Source organism: Camarhynchus parvulus, chromosome 6 (assembly GCF_901933205.1).
Source record: "Camarhynchus parvulus chromosome 6, STF_HiC, whole genome shotgun sequence".
NCBI lineage: Eukaryota > Metazoa > Chordata > Aves > Passeriformes > Thraupidae > Camarhynchus > Camarhynchus parvulus.
In genome coordinates, this window is record NC_044576.1 from 33,003,055 (window position 1) to 33,022,913 (window position 19,859).

A 19,859-nucleotide genomic window follows, 5' to 3' on the forward strand; every position below is an offset into this window, starting at 1 on the left:
CTTTAATCACAAAGTAGTGATTTAGAACTGAGACTAAATTCAGCCAGGCAGAAATGAAAAGCTTCTTCTTAAAAAAAAAAAAGGCAAGAAGGAGGGAAAACTTAAGCTGTGGTTTCTTTTTCACCACTGGAGACCCTTAAATCTTCCTTCAGCATCTGCTCTTGCTCAAGCAGGAGTTGGAAGCTCAGGGCTGGAAGTGCTGGAGGAAACTTTATGGTCTGTGTTATGTAGGTGGCAGGTTTAGATTATTATAATGGTCATATTTGGCCTCAAAAGTCTTCAAAAAGATGAGGTGGAGTGCAATAAAACCAGTCTTTTACCTCTCTGCAGAATAGAGAGTTTAGATTTATTAAGGAATGTCTGTTCAAAGAGGAATTTCTTGCTTTAAGATCCCTTCCAGCCCAGACTCTGCTGTGATTCTGTAAAATCAAAATCTGTGATTCTGCTGTCATCCTGAGATGAAATATTATCTGAGATCAGGGAGGTTATTTCTGGGACTGATTTTTTTTCCTCTTTTTACTTGGTAAAAAATATTTTTATTTGAGACAGATGTGGTTTAGTTGACAAAAAATGCTTGTTAATGTTCTGCCATGCGGAGAATCTCAGGCTGAGCTCAGGCTGTTTCCTTTCCATCAGTGGATGGGAATTTTTTAGGGGTCTTACCTGCTGTGAATTCTATTTCCTATTAAATAGGATTTGTGTTTGTAGTTGGAGGGGGAGCAGGAATTGTAACCCTTCCCCCTTTAGTACAGGTTTTCCATTCAGGAATATTTGTCCTGCTTTCAGTTATTCTGAAAATAAGCAGCTTTTTCTTGTCCTGGTGGCTTCCCTCTCTTCCCAGCCCCTCAAAACCCTGAGTTTTCCTCATAAAATGAGGTTAATTCATCCAAACCATTTTCTTTTCTATGAGAACCATAAAATGGAAAAAAGAGCAATATTATGAATACATAAACCCCAGGTGAGCATCAGGAGCCTTTTATTTGATCAATAATTAGCTCAGTTGTTACAGAGCATTATTTAAAGTACCTGGGTGAGCATGGGGTTATTAAAATGTAAATATCAGGGGATGGAAATGCAGAGCTGAATCAGCAAAGTAGGTCAGAACCCCCAGGCTCAGGAAGGAACCAAATCATCATCAATGGAATTCTGTCGCCAAAACACAGAAAAAATGAGCAGGAAATCTGCAGGTTGAGCTCTTAACTGAAGGCAGGTTTTCCTGAGCTGGAGAAGAGGCTGTGGGATGGATGAGTGGTGGCAGTGGTGACATCTGAACCAGGGGAGCAGCTCCAGACTTGCTGTCCATCCATGCCAAAGCAGCAGGATCTGTTTGCTGGGCACGGTGGTGTTTAGTCAGAGGTTGGATTTGGTGGTCCTGGGGGGCTTTTCCCACTTGACCCTTCTGGATTCTGTGATCCTTGCTGATGTTGTGTGGTAAAATGACAGAGGAGCTTTTTCACCAGGAGCGTTGTGCACATGGTGGAGCCCAGTACCCTGGAAGTTGCCAGAATTCCAGAATAGCTGGGGTTGGAAGGGACTTGTGGAAATCACCCAGTCCAACTCCTGCCAGGCCAGGGTCCAGGTGGGTCTGGGGTGGCTCCAGAGAGGGGAAATTTCACATTGCTTTGTGAGATAACAAACATGGAGAGACAATATTTACCAGGGTCTGGAGGGACAGGACCCAGGGAACGGCTCCCACTGCCAGAGGACAGGGATGGATGGGACATTGGGAATTAGGAATTCCTGGCTGTGAGGGTGGGCAGGCCCAGGCACAGGGTGCCCAGAGAAGCTGTCAGCTGGTCAAAATCAGCTGGGTTAACTGGGTTGGTTTTAAGTCACACAAACCCATCTGAGCTCATTTCCCCTGAATCCAGAGGGGGATGTTTGCACAAAGTGCTTTTGCAGCAGTATTTGGGAAGTGAGAATCTCCAGCAGAAAGATGGAGATCAGGAAGGACCAGCCTGGAGAGGAGAAGGCTCCAGGGAGAGCTCAGAGCCCTTCCAGGGCCTGAAGGGGCTCCAGGAGAGCTGGAGAGGGACTGGGGACAGAGCATGGAGGGACAGGACACAGGGAATGGCTCCCACTGCCAGAGGGCAGGGATGGATGGGAGACTGAGGAGGAATTCTTGATTGTGAGGGTGGGAAGGGGATGGGCTGGAATTCCCAGAGCAGCTGGGGCTGCCCCTGGATCCCTGGCAGTGCCCAAGGCCAGGCTGGACGCTGGGGCTGGGAGCACCTGGGACAGTGGAAGGTGTGGAACGAGATGGGCTTTAAGGTCCTTCCCTTCCCACGCAAACCAGTCAGGGATTCTGGGGTTCTTGATCTCAAGCCATGTCCTCAGGGTCCCTGCAGCTCCCTGCATCCATTGATGGGGAATTTCTGAGCCAGGAAAACATTTGAACAGAGCAGTGGATTAAAGGATAAATCTGCTGAAGATCCTGGCTCTCGGAGCTGAGGAAAGACTGATGAGAGCAAGGACTTCAGATTGGTTTCTCACTGAAAAGGTTACACAGAATCCAGTCTTAGTTAAAAGTCCAGTTGATGGAACATATTGGGGATTTTTTTTGTAGGCAGTTGACATTTTAAAGATAGACCAGATAAATACCATTGCTGAGAAACTGTATCAAAGGGAAGATATTCTAACCTTGGAATGAAAGTTCATTTTTATCTCTGTGTGAAGTGGATCAAGGACTTTCTGCATGAAGTTCTCTTTTCCCCTTTATCTTTCTCACAGCATTTGATATTACTGAAATTGTTAGATAGCAATTACAGATTCCCAAATTGTAGGAGATGATTTACATTGTAAAGTACACAAAGTTTCTGGTCCAAAGAACTGTGTGTTTGTAGCTGTGTGGAAATAAATTGGTTTATGCTGTTAAATTAACTTGTTCTTGGACAGCTTTTCTCTTGCAGAAGCAATTCCTGCTGCTCCCTTTAGGAAGGGTCCCTCCCAATTTTGGGATGTCCAAACCATTTCTGTCCTCTGCCCCAGATGATTTGAGCTGGAAGATGTTTTTATTTTAATACATAAATAATCCTAATTTCTGAAGAAAATCCATGAAGGGAAGGATTACTCATCACCTGACTTCAGGGAGTATTTTAGTGTAATCATAAGAGTTAAATAAATATTTAGCTTGGTTTTTTTCCTCTTTCCATGAACCAGTGTGCTTTTATCAACTTCCCAAGAGTGTGTCATGACAGATGTGTCACAATACACGAAGGAACTGAGAGGTTTTGTCCATGGTATGGAAAAAAAATTATGGTTTTTCCAGTAAAAACTCCTTTTGGATAATTGGTGAACCAGTGCTTGACCTTGATGAATCCCATGATTGATCCCCTTGATGAATCCCATTGCTTTAATGTGGGATTACTGTTTTTATAATTTCTGAAATGGAACTACTGTAGGATTTATGGGCATCATGTATAAATGTGCTTGAGTAGGATTTAAGTGTGTTTTTTATGAAAAACAGCTTTTTGAGGAAGCAGAACACAAAGACCCCTTTGGAGTGCAATCATCAGTAACTGCCACCACCCCTTGGAATTTTTTGGTCCGATTTTCTCCAAATATTATCTCTTCTTTTAGGATTTCCTGATGGAGACATTCATCATGTTCAAGAACCTGATTGGGAAGAACGTCTACCCCTTCGACTGGGTGATCATGAACATGATGCAGAACAAGTGAGTACAGGGAGAGAGGCTCCAGAGCTGAGTACACAGGGAGAGGCTCCAGAGCTCTCCTGAGTGCAGAGGGAGAGGCTCCAGAGCTCTCCACAACTCTGGGGTTGCCTGGAAACAGCATCTGCAGTCAGCCTGCCCTGCCTTCTCCTCCTCCTCTGATGCAAAGAATTATTGAAATATTGGCTCTGGAGGAGCATTGTAGTGGCCTGGTTTAGGGCTCTTGGAGGCCACCTAAAATTTAGGGTGGTGTCAGTTTGAGAACCTGGATTTTGGAGGTGACTCCAGGTGCAGTAAAATTCTATCCATGTCTTAAAGTAATTCAGTTTATTCTTTGGAAGGTGAATTACATGTTTTTCTATCCATATCTTAAAGTAATTCAGTTTATTCTTTGGAGAGTGGATTGCATGTTTTGCATATGACCTCACATTAGGTGGTGTTGTATGAAATTGTATGTCCAGGAATGTTTTCATTGGTGTTACACGAAGAAGAATTAAGGAAGCTTTTAAATCCAAATTCCATCACCCCACTAATGTAGAGAGAGGCTGAAAGTGTTCCTAATGCTCATTCTTTCCCCAATAATTGCAGTTCTGTCATTATTTAGCATTCCTTTGTGCAGTGTTTTATGCTGGTGACATTTTATTAAGTGTGTCAAATGCTTTTATGTGTACTGAGATGAAAGTATAAGGGAAAAACATTATATTTACCAGTTGCCTGGAGAAATCTCTTCTGCATTTACTGGAGGCTACCATGGCTGTAAAGTTGTCAGCATTTCCTTATATAAAAACCTGAACCACAACTCCTGCTCTCCTTATAAAAATGCACCATAACTTTAATCTTGGCTTCTGAAGTCTCCTTAACTCCCTAATAAAATCTGTTCTGAATAAGTAGGAGTCAGGAGATTGAGCCATCTTTGGGTTCTTCCTGCTGGTTTTGGATGTTTGGGAAGCACCTGGTGTTTGAAACAAGGAGCACATTGAGAGCTGATGAGGAACATCAGAAGCCCTTTGGATTTATTTCTTTTGTTATTAATTTTGAAAGTGGAGAGGGACTGGGGACAAGGATGGAGGGACAGGACACAGGGAATGGCTCCCAGTGCCAGAGGGCAGGGATGGATGGGATATTGGGAATTGGGAATTGTTCCCTGGCAGGGTGGGCAGCCCTGGCACAGGTGCCCAGAGCAGCTGGGGCTGCCCCTGGATCCCTGGCAGTGCCCAAGGCCAGGCTGGACATTGGGGCTGAGAGCACCTGGGACAGTGGAAGTGTCCCTGCCGTGGCACTGGATGGGATTTAAGGTCCATTCCCACCCAAACCAGTCTGGAATTGTGTTCTCTTTCCATTACTGCCAGGTGACCTCTCAGTGTTCACTTGAGTAGGGATTTCACCTTGGGTTTTATTTGGCACTGTGGAATTCAGGCCAAACAAATGAAAGAGCAAAGGTACAAAAAGAACCTTTCCCTGCTCATGGTTTTTTCCTTCAAGCACAAAGGGATCCTTCCCCCAGGCAGTTCCTCGTGGAAAATTTGGAGGAATTCAAAGCATGATGGTTCACAGTCAGGACAGGGACTTGGAATTTTTATCCTTAAAAATAGTCTTGTCTTTTCCCATGCTGAACATGAAGTCCTCAGGAAGCAGAAATGGGATGTGTTGATGATCTTTGGTTCTTCCTGACTCCCCCCAGTGCCTGCAGAATATCTGAGTAGTATTTAAAGTCAAAACAAAAACATTTCCCAGTCTTTTTGGTGTTGGAGAGGATCTTCAGATGTCCTAAGGGGGGTTGTTCATCCCTAATTCCCTCATTCTTTCATTCCCATTGCACCAGCTCCTTTGGAAATTCTTCTCAGTTGATTTCTGTGCTTTTCATTTTTCCTATTGGAGTTAACGTGGTTTCCTAGCCCAGAAAGGTGCATTGTAAAATACCTTGTTTTGTCCATCTGCTCCATTTATTTCCACCCTTATAAAGTTTTATTGAAGGAAACCAGATGAAATTTAAGAACAAATTCTGTCTTTTAAAGCTGTGGCATCTCCTCCATAGAAATAACTCCGAATGTGCAATTTTGTGTCGTTTCTGAAAGCACCTCCTTGGGCAGTTTCTGTGCCATGAACCAAATCAAGGGAACTAAATTTTAAATGTATCCATAATTTCATTTGTTTCCTGCATGGAATGTATCTGGTAGTATGAAACAATGGGAAAAAGAATAAAAATAGCTGGAAAATCAAGCTCTAATTCCTATTTTAGATCAGTCCTTTAGGAGGTTTCTGCTAAAGCTCCTCTCCATGCAGTGCTTTGCTTCCAGATTAAAATACTCTGGATTAAGCAGTGGCTTCAAATATTCTGGATGAGATGAAGTTATAGCCATGGGGAAGAGGGGAAATGGAGAAATGCATGTGAATGACTGGATTGCAGGGAATATTTGCAAATATAAGTTTAGTTCAAATTTAGTATTCTAATTTTTGACCTTCACCAATGGGATAAATATATAGAAATATATATATTTTACATAAAAATTCTGTGCACTCATTAACTGACAGAAATTATTCTGAAAACTTTGCCTGCCTGGTTTTGGTCCAGTGCATGAAAACATGAGGGTCCTCTCTCTTTTCTGCCTCCCAGTTTTGCTGTGCCAGGCTCAGGATGACATCCCAAGCTCAGGATCACATCCCATGGCTCAGTTCCAGCACCTCAGGGAGCCACTCTGTTCCCACCTTTCATGCCAAAATGAACGCACGAAATCTTCATATCTAACAAGAGAATTCTTCCTCTTTTCGTAAAATACTTTATTTACTGACTGGTCTAATGTATTAAAATTTTCATTTCGGCAAAGCAATTTGTTGATTCAGAGCCCAAGGTTTTGGTGTTAGCAGTTTGGTGGAATTGCCACCAGAGTGTTCAAGGTGACATTGGTTTGCAGGTGGCTGATCAGCATTTTGGGCGTAAAAGAAGAGAATATTCAAACTGATGCAGTGGCTTTTCCTTTCACTTCCAAATTCTGGCCCAGATCAGCCCCTGGTTTACTGTAAACAACAATATCCAAGGAAAGGAGATGGAAAAAACCACTGAGGGATGAGAGAGATGGATAAGGGACCATTAAATGCACTTGTAAGGAGGAGCTGGAAATGTCTTAAAATTCCTTTTAGGATACTTGTCCACCTTAAATTCCAGCAGTTGTAGGGTTTGTCTGTGCCCACATTTTCAGGAAATTCCACCCACAATGTCTGTATTTAACAGTTTTAAGCAATCAGGGAGTTTTCCTGTGTTTCTTGCTATGGTTAGGAAGTGCTTTGGAGGCAGATTCTTCATTCCAGGCATCTCCAGGAAAGCACACAGGAGGAGTTGGAACTGTAAAAGCAGTTACAAAAAAAGGCAGGGATTTTGTGATTTTGTCTTGTTTCCATTTCCCCCATCGAAAGCGTGTTTCGAAATGATTCGAAATGTTTTAGAAATTGTTGTTAACTTTTGTCAGAGGCTGACAAGCTAAACTTAGGTTCCTCCTAAACACATAACTCAGAACATGAAAGCAATTCCTCCCTACGGTTTCATAAATGAAAATAATTTAGTCTTTGGTCTTACTTTTGGCATTTGAGACAATTCAGTTCCTTTGGTAAGACCTTACGATATATTAATTTGTAGCTGCTGCTTTCATCTGCAGCTGTGCCAGTGGAAGCTGAGTTGCCTATGAAAAAGGAATTTGATGTTTGCTGTTCTATTTTTTGTTTCTAATGTCCACATTTACATAAAATACCTGTTTGTTTTGCCTTTTGAAGTCAGAGAGAAAGGGATGAGATGCTCTCAGTGAAAATGAGGTTTCTTGTCTCCGTTGGTTTTTTTCATTCCAGAGGAAATAGAGCTGGCCTGGGGAGGGAATCTGGAGGGTGTTACCTGTTGTGTCAGGGAGGGTTAGGTTGGATATCAAGAGAAGATTCTTCCCAAAGGATGGTTGGACACTGGAAAGTTCCTCAGGGAATTGTCACAGCCCCAAACTCTGCTCAACAGCAACAGAAAAATTCCTGTATTCTGCCCCGTTACCAGCACAAATCCAAACCACCACCCCACACCTTCCATGAAGAAAATGCCCTCAACCCCACCCAAACCCAGCCCAACAGCCCAGAATCTCAATGAATTTTCTGTGTGAAGAGCCAAAAAAAAGCCTTGGAAAGAGGAGGACAAAGGATGGGGGAGCTGCTCCGGATAAACATGTCCTGGAATGTTTATTTTTGGAGCTTCCAGGGAAATGTAGGCAGTTGTGCTGCCTGGTTGTCATAGCAGTACCTGTCAGATCCGTGCTGTGCTCTCAGAATTACCTCCAGTGATGTTTGTGACCATCCATCAGCAGTGGGCAAACCCTGACGTGCGTCAGGAACTGCAGCAACTTCTGCGCAGCTCGGGACCTTCACAACTCTGAGTTTATCCTTCCTGACAAGGCCCCCAAAGCCACACTAAGATCTGGGTTTAGCTTATGGAAATTTGGCTTCATGGTGATATTGTGCTGGGTTCGAGGCAGGCTTATGGAAACAAAAGCAGGATGGTTTTAATAAATGTATGAAAATAGGCTCTTTGCACTTACATAATTGAGCAGTCAAGTCGCATCCATCAGATGAGTGCAAGTGCAAAAGCTCTGATTTAAAATCCATCCCGAGCTCCTGCTGGATGAGGGGTAGTTTTCATAACAGGGGAAAAGAGGCCAGAAGGATGGCAAAGATTCTGGATTGCAAACTGCAGGAAAAGCAGGGCACCCCAGTTTCACAGCCTATCAGGTGCTATTAAATCTAGGGGATTGGGGTGAAGGGAGCAGGAAAAAAAGCTTTAAAATCATAATTTCATTTCCCAAATCCCTTTGTGGGTTCAAGCCTGTGTTAATTCCATGTTCAAAGACATTATTCATAGCCTTAAAATGCTCCAGGGGTGGTTTGGATTGGAGATTAGGGAAAACTCTCATGGAAAGGGTTGTCAAGCACTCCCCAGGGCAGTGGTGGAATCCCCATCCCTGGAAGTGTCCCAAAAACATCTGGAGCAAGGTCGGTTGAGCACTGGACTCAATGACCTTAAAGGTTTTTTACCAACCTTAACCACTCAATTTTATTGGATGTTAGTTGAAATTCCGAGGTTATAACTGGGGCCCTGATCACTTAAATATTTTCTCAGTATATGTTTTAGTGGAATAGGGTAACTGGTTTACATTTCCAAATTGCAATTGGGATGAAGGAAGTGTTTGAAATGCAATTATGGGGTGCATTGTTTCAAGAAGAGTTTGAACAGTACAAAAAGCTTGGATTAGAAGGAATTGCTGCTACTTTTCCTGACTATTAATGCATTTCCTACAGGACTCTGTGCTTACTTAGAAAGTTTAAGAGTCCAGACATGCAGCTTGAACAATCAAATAATTTATTTCAGGGCTGGAATGCAGTAAGACTTCAAATGGGAGCAATTTTGTTTTTCTTTAGTGCTGAATATATCTCTGTATAGAAAAACCTCCCACTATTTCCCATGTATAGACCGAGGATAACAATTTCCAAAGTTTAGAACTTCCTTAAGAACCAGCTCTCAAAATGAACTCATGTGCCCCAAAGTTTGCTCTTCATCTGGGAATAAAAGACACAAGTGCACATTGATAAATCATCTACAATTTCTGGAAATCATCTAAAATTTCTGTAGATGGAGGGATTTTTTTTTTGCTGTCATAAAACCCCGTTGCATAATGTACTGACCTTTTCAGGAAAGACCTTGCAGGATTTTTGCTTTAGCATTGTACCTGTCAAATTAACTGCACCTGGGAGGAAAATGAATATACTTGACTGTGTTTGAAATAACAGGGTATTTTCTTATTCAAAGAGCTGAGGTTCCTTGAAGGAATATTCTTCAGCATGTGCTCTTTTCCCTTGATGGTTTCCACCCCATAGCAGGTGGTTTTCTGCCAGCCTTTGGAGTTAGGAATGTCCCTGGCATTGGTGGAATATTGATAATGGCATGGTTGTGAGAGCTGATGAGCAGCTGGGGCAGCCCACTGGATTTCATGATCTGGTTTTCTCCTTAGTTTCTGCAGTCTGTGATCATTTGTCGTGGAAAAGTCATGGAAGGAGAGGAGGGTTAGATGGGATATTGGGAAGGAATTGTTCCCTGGCAGGGTGGGCAGGGGCTGGGATGGAATTCCCAGAGCAGCTGGGGCTGCCCCTGGATCCCTGGCAGTGCCCAAGGCCAGGCTGGACATTGGGGCTGGGAGCACCTGGGACAGTGGGAGGTGTCCCTGCCATGGCTGGGGTGGGAATGGGATGGGATTTGAGGTCTTTCCAACCCAAACCAGTCTGGGATTCTGAGAAGCACCTGGTGAGGCTGCCAATGTTGGGATCTGGGTGTGAGATGTTCCAGCCCTCCCAAATCCATCTGCTCCTTTTTTGACCACTCCTTCCATCTATTTGTGTCATGATTAATCCTTCCTGTGGTCTAGAGGTGGAATAATGATTTCCAGCACTGAAACAATTATATTGTTGATCATAATTGTATCATCTTAATTATGGTTTTTGTGTCTTTGGAGCCATCTTGGGTTTTTGGGAAGATTTCCTGCGGCAAGGTGGGCTTGGGCTGGTGACCACATCCAGCATCCACTGTGATGCTGCTTTTTTCTGGATTTTGTTATTGTGCTTCCCTTGATAAAGGTATTTTTCTGTCCCTAAAGGAGGATGGGATTTGGTGTCCTGCCAGAAATGGAGATCTTGGAACCATGGCACCTTTATAAAACCAAGAGAAGGCTGTTGCAGGTCCTCTTCATCCTAAAGCACATCTTGCTTTTAACTTTGCTTCCAAAACATCACTGTGCAGCATTGGCTCCACCTTCATTGCTCAGCAGCAACCCCGTGACACTTCAGCTTTGTTTTGCTGCAAGAAAATTCCAGTGACTTGGAAGCAAAGAACTGTGTGTCAGGGAACAGCTCTCCCTGCACTAGGAAGAAACACAGGGGGATAAAATGATCCCAGCTGCTGCTGTTCTTGAGTTCAAGGGGAAAAAGGTGAATGAAGGGTTTTTTTGAGTTTTTTTTTTCATCTTCTCTTGAAAGAAGGAATTTTTGCTGTTTTTGGCGCCTTGCAAAGTTTTGGGTAGTGAGGCAGCGCTGAGGTTTAGACCTGGAAACTTCCTGAGCATGAGCTGGTTGTGCTCCTTGGAGTGAGGACAAATTCAATCCCTTCAAAACCTTTTGAATGCTCTGTGTGTCTTATAAAGCTGGGGAACATCAGTGAATTTGTGGGTTTATCATAGAATTGTTGAGGCTGGGGAAGAGCTCTGAGATCAGAGTCCAGCACCAACCCAGCAGCACCACATCATCCTCAAATGATACATCCCCACGGTTTTTGAACATTTCCAGGAATGGTGTCTCCACCACTGCCCTGCTGGACAGCCCTTTCCATGAAGAAATGTTCTCTAATATCCAACCTAAACTTGAGGTTTCCCTCATCCTGTCACTATTATTTAGAATAATCTTTAATCCAGGAGACATCCCATGTTACTGCTGGGGGTTTTCCATAGAGAATACTCCACAGGGAATCACAGGTAGGAGTGGCTACTCCTCCCAAACACCTGCTGGTTGTCCCCTGGTGTATTTTACCGGCTCTAAAGTCACAAGCAGTTGAGAGGCACCTCCCAGTCTGTCATTTCCAGAGTGGCTCAGAAATGGGATATTTCAAGGAGAAATAGGGCATGGGATCTTCACACAGAGAAAGAGGCAGCGTGCCTCAACTGCTACGCTAAGGAAAAGCAAGAGAATGTTGAAAATGGCTTTTTATTCCTCTCTTTTTGGAACCATCACCCACTGTGATGCTGTGGATGCTTGGTTTCCTTTGTTTTTAACAAGATCCTTGGAAAGCCAACTCATTTGTTTGGCTAGTTGCCCTCTTTTTTTTTTTCCCAACTTGCATCTTGACAGTGTTGAGAACTACTGGGTTTAACACATTGTTTGGAAAGAAAGCTGTAAGAGGTTATTAGCCTGTGTGTCATGGTAATTCTCTGCTGAGAGCTGATTGAGACCTGAAGAAGCCTTGCCAAAGTAATTTCAAATGGAACACAATGATTCCAATATTATTTTCCCTTCTGGAATCTAAACCGGAGTTGACATTAAGGTACTTTGGGATGATTGTACTCAGAAGCCTTTTAGCAGCCAATATCTTTATCAATTTGGGTTTAAGGATGTTTTTTTATCAAATTAAACAAGAAGAATTCAATATATTGTTCCATAAATTATGGATAATACTGTTGTTGCATGTTTTTGGTTTTTGTTTTGTGCTCTAATTACTTCAGGAGTAGCAGAAACCCTTGGCAGATTACGTTTCCTCAGACAGATCCTTAGTGTAAACCTTCCTTTAATTTAAAGTTCCCTTACAATTTCCTAATTACAACTGAAAAAACCCTTAACCGTCATTTTAAATTTGACATTTTATCTTGTGATTCTAATGTTCTTTTCCCCACTGCTGCCTGAACCCACTCCAGAGGCCCTGGTGAGTAGATACTCAAAGTTTAGCTCTCTCTAAGATGAGCTCATGAACATTTGAATTCACATTATTGTACCAGTGTGGGTGTTTGGGATGAAGCTGCATCCAAGTATTTGCTTTCTCATTTCATGGAGCTTTGGGGACTTTTCCAGCTTTATTCTGCTTTTCCTGGCTCCTCACAGCCAGTTTTGGTGCCTGCAGCACCACATTCCTCGGGAGCACCCAGAGGACATTTGCTCTGTAGGTTCTCACAGGAAAAATGATCCCTGGGACATGTGACCAAAACCAAGAGTGAGAAATGGTGATGGGAATCCAAAGACTATGGAGCATCCTGGTGGCACTCAGGGACACAGGTCAATGGTGGCTTTGGAATGCCAGATTGGACTTAATGATCTTAGAGGACTTTTCCAACCTGAATGATGCCGTGATTCTGTGGTGGAAGGAAAAAACATCCTATCTTAGCACCCAAACCCACCTGGATGTGCTATTGCAGTTTTTAATTGGAATTCTGGTGCCCTGAGTGCTCATTTTGTGCTCATTGAACCCCCCAGGAAGGGTGAACACGTCACAGCCCCAAATATGAACGCTCTGGGATGTTTTTAGCACAGGATGTAAGGCATGAGCACGATGTGGGAACGCTTGGTGCTTATAAAAGCAGCAGAGTGAAGGAGCTAATTAAATAAAGCTGAAGGTGTTAAATCCCAAAGCAGAGCTCCATTTTTACCAAGTCAAAGCTAACACCACGTGATGTTTATTTTTAACAGGGAAGGTGTAGCAACTTTCACTTTGAATCATTCTTCTTCCACATCAGCATCATTCCAGTTACTACCATTGCTCACTTAAAAATACCCAGGGATGGGCTGCTTTTTCACACTTGGATTTTATTCATCTTTCCCAGTATTGTAAAAAAACCCAATATTTCAGTCTTGAAAAGTAACAAAAAATGGTTGTTTGGATATTATTTTCAGGCTTAAATGCATTTTTTGGCTCTTAGTCTGCAATTCAGGTTTCTGTAGTGAGCTTTGCACTGAAATTCTGTGGGCTTGACCATCAATGAGTGACTTCAGGATTTTCAGCACTTAGAGCAGCTTGACTAAACAGAGATATTGTACAAACTGTAAAATAGTACTTTGCTCTTAATGTATTATTTGTTTAATGATTCACAAGGGTAGTGTCCAACCCAGTTATTAATTGAATACAATTTGGGTGAAACATGCCTAAAACCCTGCTTGCTCTTACCTTGCCAACATGTTCCTTTTCTGAATTTTCATCTTTTTCAATGACTGACAATGGTGCAGCGTTTTGGCTCCTGAGAGCAGCAGCCTCGATGCTCAAAAAGCCAGCAAGGCCTTTTCTGGGGTTATTAAATTTTAGGATCAGAAATATTTCATGAGCATATTCTAGAAAACAAGCTTTTACAGTGGGAGTATGAGAAAGCACAGCCACTATAGGAAGAACTGGAGGGGTTTTTTTAAAAAAGAAGGAAATTATTCATGCTCTGACATAACAGATGGGTGATTGTAGGGCAGGAAGAGTTTAAAGCATATTTAGGGAGAAAAGAAGTGTCAGATCATTGGCTATCACCAGTTTGGAGGTTTATATCACTGACTATAAGCACTGAAAAGTCATCTTCTCTCTCTCTCAGTGCATTGCAGGCAGAGCTTGAGCTCAGCCTTTCTTGATGGGTGTTTCTCCTTTTCCATCAGAAGTGTTAGAGGAAAGCTGCCGCTTGCAGGTAGTAAAACAGAGATATTTCTAGATATTGGGATGAACAGGCTGAACTGAGAAGGTAAATTCATGATTTTTGAACATTAACCAAAATGAGAGCATCTTTAGGATATGGGTAATGGATACTGATTATCAATGGTGTTAGGAAATATCCATCCTGAGGCACACACTGTGCCTTGAGTGGCTGAACTTTAAACTTCCAGCATGTTTTTCATTTGGGATGTTCAAAGCAATAACATGAAAGATATTAAAAGCAAACCTTTTCCTCCTTTAAATTCCTTGTGCATAAACATTCACCAAAGGCCTGTTGAGCTGCAAAGGGAATTTACTGTCAGTGTTTTCAGGGATCTGTTTGGATTTGCTCTTCCTGGGACAGGAGCTTTACTCTCCCAGCTTTTTCAGATTTTTTTTGTCCTGGATGTGTGGGGAGGGCTTCCCCTGCACCTTCCATCTTCCCCTGAGCCTGTCCGTGTTCCCAGCCTGCATCCAGAGCATCCAGGCGCTCTGGAAATGCCTCTGCTGTTCCTGCTCTGACCTTCCCCACCCCTGCCTGGCTTCAGCTTCCCCAAGCCCTCACCTGGAGACTGGGGAGAGCTCCCACCTGCCCTTTGTGGGAGTTGTTTGCTGCTTGCCAGCAACTCCGGGAAAAGGAAAAAACAATAACGTATGGTTGCTGCAGAAGGTGTGAAAACTGTCAATTCTCAGGTCACTGTGGTCATCAGTGGCACGAGAAGTTTCTCTCTCTCTGCAAGTGGCTTCAGAGAGAAGGAGCTAAAGTGGAGCACCCAATCCCTGATCCCATCTCTGCTCCAGTTCCCTTTGGAGCTCCGTGGAGCCACCTCTCCATAACCCACAGCACTCCTGTGGTGCAGCGTCATGCCCTGGCTCAGTTTGAGAAGTTTTGGGTGGTTTAATTGGCTTGGGCAGCTCTCCGCTGGCTCAGGTGTCCCCTGGGCAGGAGGAGTCTTCTGGAACATGAACACTGAAATGCATCACAGTACAGGGGTGAGTCAGCTTATCCTAAAAAATTCTGAGAATTGAGTCCACCAGATGGGCTCCTGCAGCGTCCTAGTTCACAAGGATGGATGGATGGATGGAGGATGGATGGATGGATGGATGGACAGACAAACTGCACAGGAAGCAGGGAAGGCTTCAACAGCTGTATTCCCCCCCCTCCCACCCTTCAGTTTTTAATTTAATTTCTTCTATTCCCATCTCCCATGTGAAAATTTATTTTGGTTCCTATGAGTCAAAAGAACAGTGATTCTGTGTTAACAAAAAAATCACCTTTAAGACATTCTGTGTTTCTTAATGCTGGAATTTTCCTTCTGAGGGCTCAGGCACTCCCTGGGTTTGTTCCTCTCTGTGTTTGACTGTTAAAAAAAATGTAATTACTTTGTATGATTTGCCTGTAGCTGGCCTGGTCACGTCTGCACTATGTGAGGTGTAGCAGAAGTACTCAGAAGAAGATGAAGGAGAATATAATGATGATTTTCTGACAGTTCCCTCATAAAGATGTACAAACAGAAACATTTCTGGGATGAGTTTCAGTTGCATGTTTGCGTCAGTGAGATTTTTAAGGGAGGTGCGATACTAGGATGGCTTTGTGAGGATTCACTCTCCTTCCCACACTTCTTGTCTCATGTTCTTCCTTCTGGACTGTTTTGCATCTTCTCATACAGAAACCACGTTTCATTTTTAAAAATCAAAGTGAAATTGCCAACTGTCAAAACCAAACATGTTTTCTGTAAGTTCCTCTTGAACACAGACTAACCTTTTATTTGTCAGACTATTTTTGACAACGTGCTCCTGCCACAACCACTTCAGTTGTGTTTCCTCGAGGAAAACGAGGACAAAGTTTTCTTGAGGAAAAATATTTCCATCTCTGAGATATGAATCACAGTTATTACCTTATATTTGGTGTCATGTTGAGCTGTACTTTCCTGTTTTGGTGCAGCGCTTTTTAGACTTAGAAATGTGCATTCAGCACTTGCCAGTGCTTGTATCCCTGAAAATAATGTTTCTTAGCCAGAGTTCCAGAGTTTTCTGTTCTTCATAAACCTGTAATTTTCAGTGTTTTTAATAGAATTTAAGGATTTTAGGTTCTTTAAGAATTACTCTTCATCTTTTCCAGTTTGTCCAAAGCTCTAAAGTATTTTTTTTCCCTCACCATGTTCTGACACAGCTGAGGGAGCAGTGGGGCCTTGGTGCTCCTTGATGGACCCACTCTTAGTTCTTCTGGAATGTCTCTTGAGCAATGGTTGTGGAATATAGCATGGAATTGCAGGATCCCATGCTGGAAGGGCATCTCAAGGATCATCTGGTGCTGTGTTCCTTGGGGAGAGCCTAGAGAAAAGCTCAGGAAGGGAGTTTGGTTCTCCTTGGAGAGCCCATGCTCAGCTCTGCTGTGGTTGTCTCTTGATGAGAGGATTCTCATTCTGCATGGAATCATGGAACCACAGGATGGTTTGGGCTGGAAGGGACATTAAAGCTCATCCCATTCCACCCCATCTGTGGCGGGGACAATTTCCACCATCCTAGGATGCTCCAAGCCCCAATGTCCAACCTGGCCTTGGGCACTGCCAGGGATCCAGGAGCAGCCACAGCCGCTCTGGACACCCTGTGCCAGGGCCTGCCCACCCTCACAGCCAAAAATTCCTTCCCAAAATCCCATCTAACCCTGTCCTCCTGCAGTTTGTACCCATTCCTCCTTGTCGGGTCACTCCAGTTCCTGGTGAATTGTCCCTCTCTGGTTTCCCTGGAGCCCCTGTAGTTCCTGGAATGTGCTGGGAGGTCTCCACTCCACCTTTTCTTCTCCAGGCTGACCAATCCCAGCTCTCCCAGCCTGTCTCCATGGTGAAGGTGCTCCATACCCTGTATCACCTTTGTGGTGATCCAACACTTCCATGCTCTCCTTATGTTGAGGACACCAGACCTGTCCCCAGTACTCCAGATGGGAATCCATTGCTTCATTTTTCCTGTTTTAATTTACTATTTTCTGACCTAGCCTAATGAAAAAAATGCACCATTGTAGGAAACTCTTGGATCTTGATTGCAGAGGGTGAAAATCCTCCTCCCTGCTTTGCTGCTCACAACTCAGGTTTAACAAACAGGAATCCCAAGCAAGGATTAGAAAACCTGAGGGAGCTGTGAGATGGTCACAGTCAGGGGTGAGGCAGGGTTTGAAATTCTCTGTATTTATCTTTAAAAGGCCCTTGCACTCTTTGCTGTGGGTTCTGGGTGATCTGTAGGCTCACCCAGGCCTTGTCAGACACCACTGGAAGGAGGCAGTTGGCTTAATTAAAGCAGATCGACGTTTTTACAGCTTCCTGTATTTTAGTTTCTGCCAAGACAACTGACAACGAGAAATGAGGAATTTATGAAGGAATCATGAAAATTTTATGCTGGCATATGAGATTTACTCATCCAGCATAGAAAGTGTGCTTTAAATCCTGACATCAGAGCTGCTAATAAGAAATTTGGAAATAGACTAAAGCTGCTGATTGTTTTGTGTGAATATGCAGATTCCACGCTGGATTTCCATCCTGTGCTGTGTTGGGAGGGACCATAAAGATAATCTTGTTCCACCCCCTGCCATGGGCAGGGACACTTTCCACTATCCCAGGCTGCTCCAGCCTGGCTTTGGGCACTGCCAGGGATCCAGGGGCAGCCACAGCTGCTCTGGGCACCTGTGCCAGGGCCTCACCACCCTCACAGGGAATAATTTCTCCCCAAAATCCCATAGAAATCTACTTTCCTTTTGCTTAATGCCATTTTCCCTTGTCCCGTCAATGCAGTAGTTCTTGGTTTCTAGCTTAGAACTGAGTTTGTTGCTCTGTTAGTCAGGATGTCAGACTTATGATTTGCATTAGTCAAAACTCATGGAATAAAACTCCTTATAAGAAAACTGGAGTATTGCCAATGGCAAATGTACATCAAATCCTTCAATATTAGATCTTTAAAAAACCCCAAAGCCTCAACCCAACACTCACGTGCATTCCTGGAAAAAATAAAAATTGGTTTAGATGTTTACTTTTTAAGCTTTGCTGAGCACTTTCTGGATATTATCTTCACAAAGCAGAACTCGGTGTGTGGACGTACGAGTCCACAGGGAAAATAACAGCATTTTCCTCAGTCTCATTTCAGCTCGACTGTTGCATTAATTTCCTTTATAACTTCTGACATCTGTAGCATGAATTGCTAATTTGTTTGGTCTGAAAGTTGGTAGGAAATAAGGACTCCACTGAAGCCAGAGTGCAAAACCACTGTTGCATTCAGCATTTTTTGCCATGCTTCTCCTGACGTGACCGACTCCTCCATTTTGTGCTTAACCTGGATTTGATTGAAATTTGTAAACTTTGCCCGTACATGGAGTTTTGTATCAGAGCTCGCTGTTCTCTCTGCTGTAAAATATCTAATCCCTTCTACTTACATGTTTCTGTTAAAGCTGTTCCCTTGTTCTGACATGGAAATCCTCCCCGTACAAGTGTGATGGATGGAACGCAGTGCTCACCTTGATTTAACATGGGGAGAGGTTTGTTAGAGCTGATAAATAAAAGAGGTTGATTTAAGGCACCCTGGAGTGGGTTTTGGGCAGAGATGTGGGTGTGGGATGAACAGAACAGCTCCAAGACTTGCTGATCATGGAAATTAATCTCCAGATGTGGAGAAGCTCGGTTCAGTCTGTCAGAGATGTCTCATGGCAAGCGCGTGGAGTGAGATAACAATGCACCACAATTAACCTGAGATGGGCAGCTTCAGATGAGACTCAGCTGACTGGCACCTGAGGTTTTTCTAAGTTTTTCAGTTTATTCAGTTGAAAATCCGGAAGGGCTGGATTGTATTTTGTGTATAGAGATGATAAATACAAATAAATGCTGTTAAGGCTTGGTGGGTGCCAAGGGCAGGTTCTTGTGCAGTGGAAGAGATTCATTGGGTTAAGGAATAGGACAGGACAGGGGGGAAGGGCCTTAAGCTGTGGAAAGGCAGGATAAGGTGGGATTTGGGAAGGAATTGTTCCCTGGGAGGGGCTGGGATGGAATTCCCAGAGCAGCTGGGGCTGCCCCTGGATCCCTGGCAGTGCCCAAGGCCAGGCTGGGCATTGGGGCTGGGAGCACCTGGGACAGTGGGAGGTGTCCCTGCCATGGCAGGGGTGGCACTGGATGATCTCTAAGGTCCCTTCCCACCCAAACCAATGTGGGATTCTGTGGTTCTGTGATTCTTAGGAAAAGCTGAAGGTTCTGTTTCCTCCATCTGATGTGTGGGAGATGTTCATGGGGCTGTAAACGTAGCACTTGTCCACGGTCAGGAAGGATGAATCCGCAGAGTCCTACAACTTCAGTTTAGGTTGGAAAAGCCCTTCAGGACCATCATGTCCAATTCCCCCAGCACTGCCAAGGCCACCAGGTGCCACATCCACACAGCTCTTAAATCCCTCCAGGGATGGGGACTCCACCTCTTCCCTGAGCAGCTGTGCCAGGCCTGGACAACCTTTTCAGGGGAGAAATTTTCCCAAATATCCACCCTGCCCCTCCTGTGGTGCACCTTGAGGCCATTTCCTATTGTCCTATCTTGTCCTGTCCGTGTACTCAAAGAGTTACCACCACAGCTCATTTCCAGCTGTGTCAATAAATGAAATTGCAGTGATAAGGAACCAGTTTGCTTTAGGGTTTTAGGGTTTTTTTTACCTCCTCCCCAGTGCTCTTTAATAATAAATGAATTCTCTCCATGCAGTGAATAAGCCTGTTTGGGATGCAAGTACTGCAATACATCTTACAGAGCCAGGGCTGGATTTGGGAATGCTGCAGGTTCTGTCAGGAGCTTTAGGCTGCAGAGGAACAATCCTGAAAAAGCCTTTTTTAAAATAAAAAAGGGAGATTTACATGGTTTGGTTTCTTTATGCTTTGGGAGAAAGTTATCATGTAAAGGTTTAATCTTGTGTTACTCTCTGGTTTTGTGTCACTAAGTTTGGTGCATCAATTAGG

General features: G+C 43.7%; 1 protein-coding gene across 3 annotated transcripts in view; it reads left to right on the forward strand.

The window, feature by feature from the left end:
• Positions 1 to 19,859, forward strand: part of DOCK1 (dedicator of cytokinesis 1) — a 271,608-nt gene that overhangs the window by 153,877 nt on the left and 97,872 nt on the right. For all 3 annotated transcript variants that reach the window (XM_030951476.1, XM_030951475.1, XM_030951477.1), the window contains exon 29: positions 3,580 to 3,674. In XM_030951476.1, coding sequence (XP_030807336.1) covers positions 3,580 to 3,674 — 95 coding nt within the window. The remainder of the gene's footprint in view (positions 1 to 3,579; positions 3,675 to 19,859) is intronic.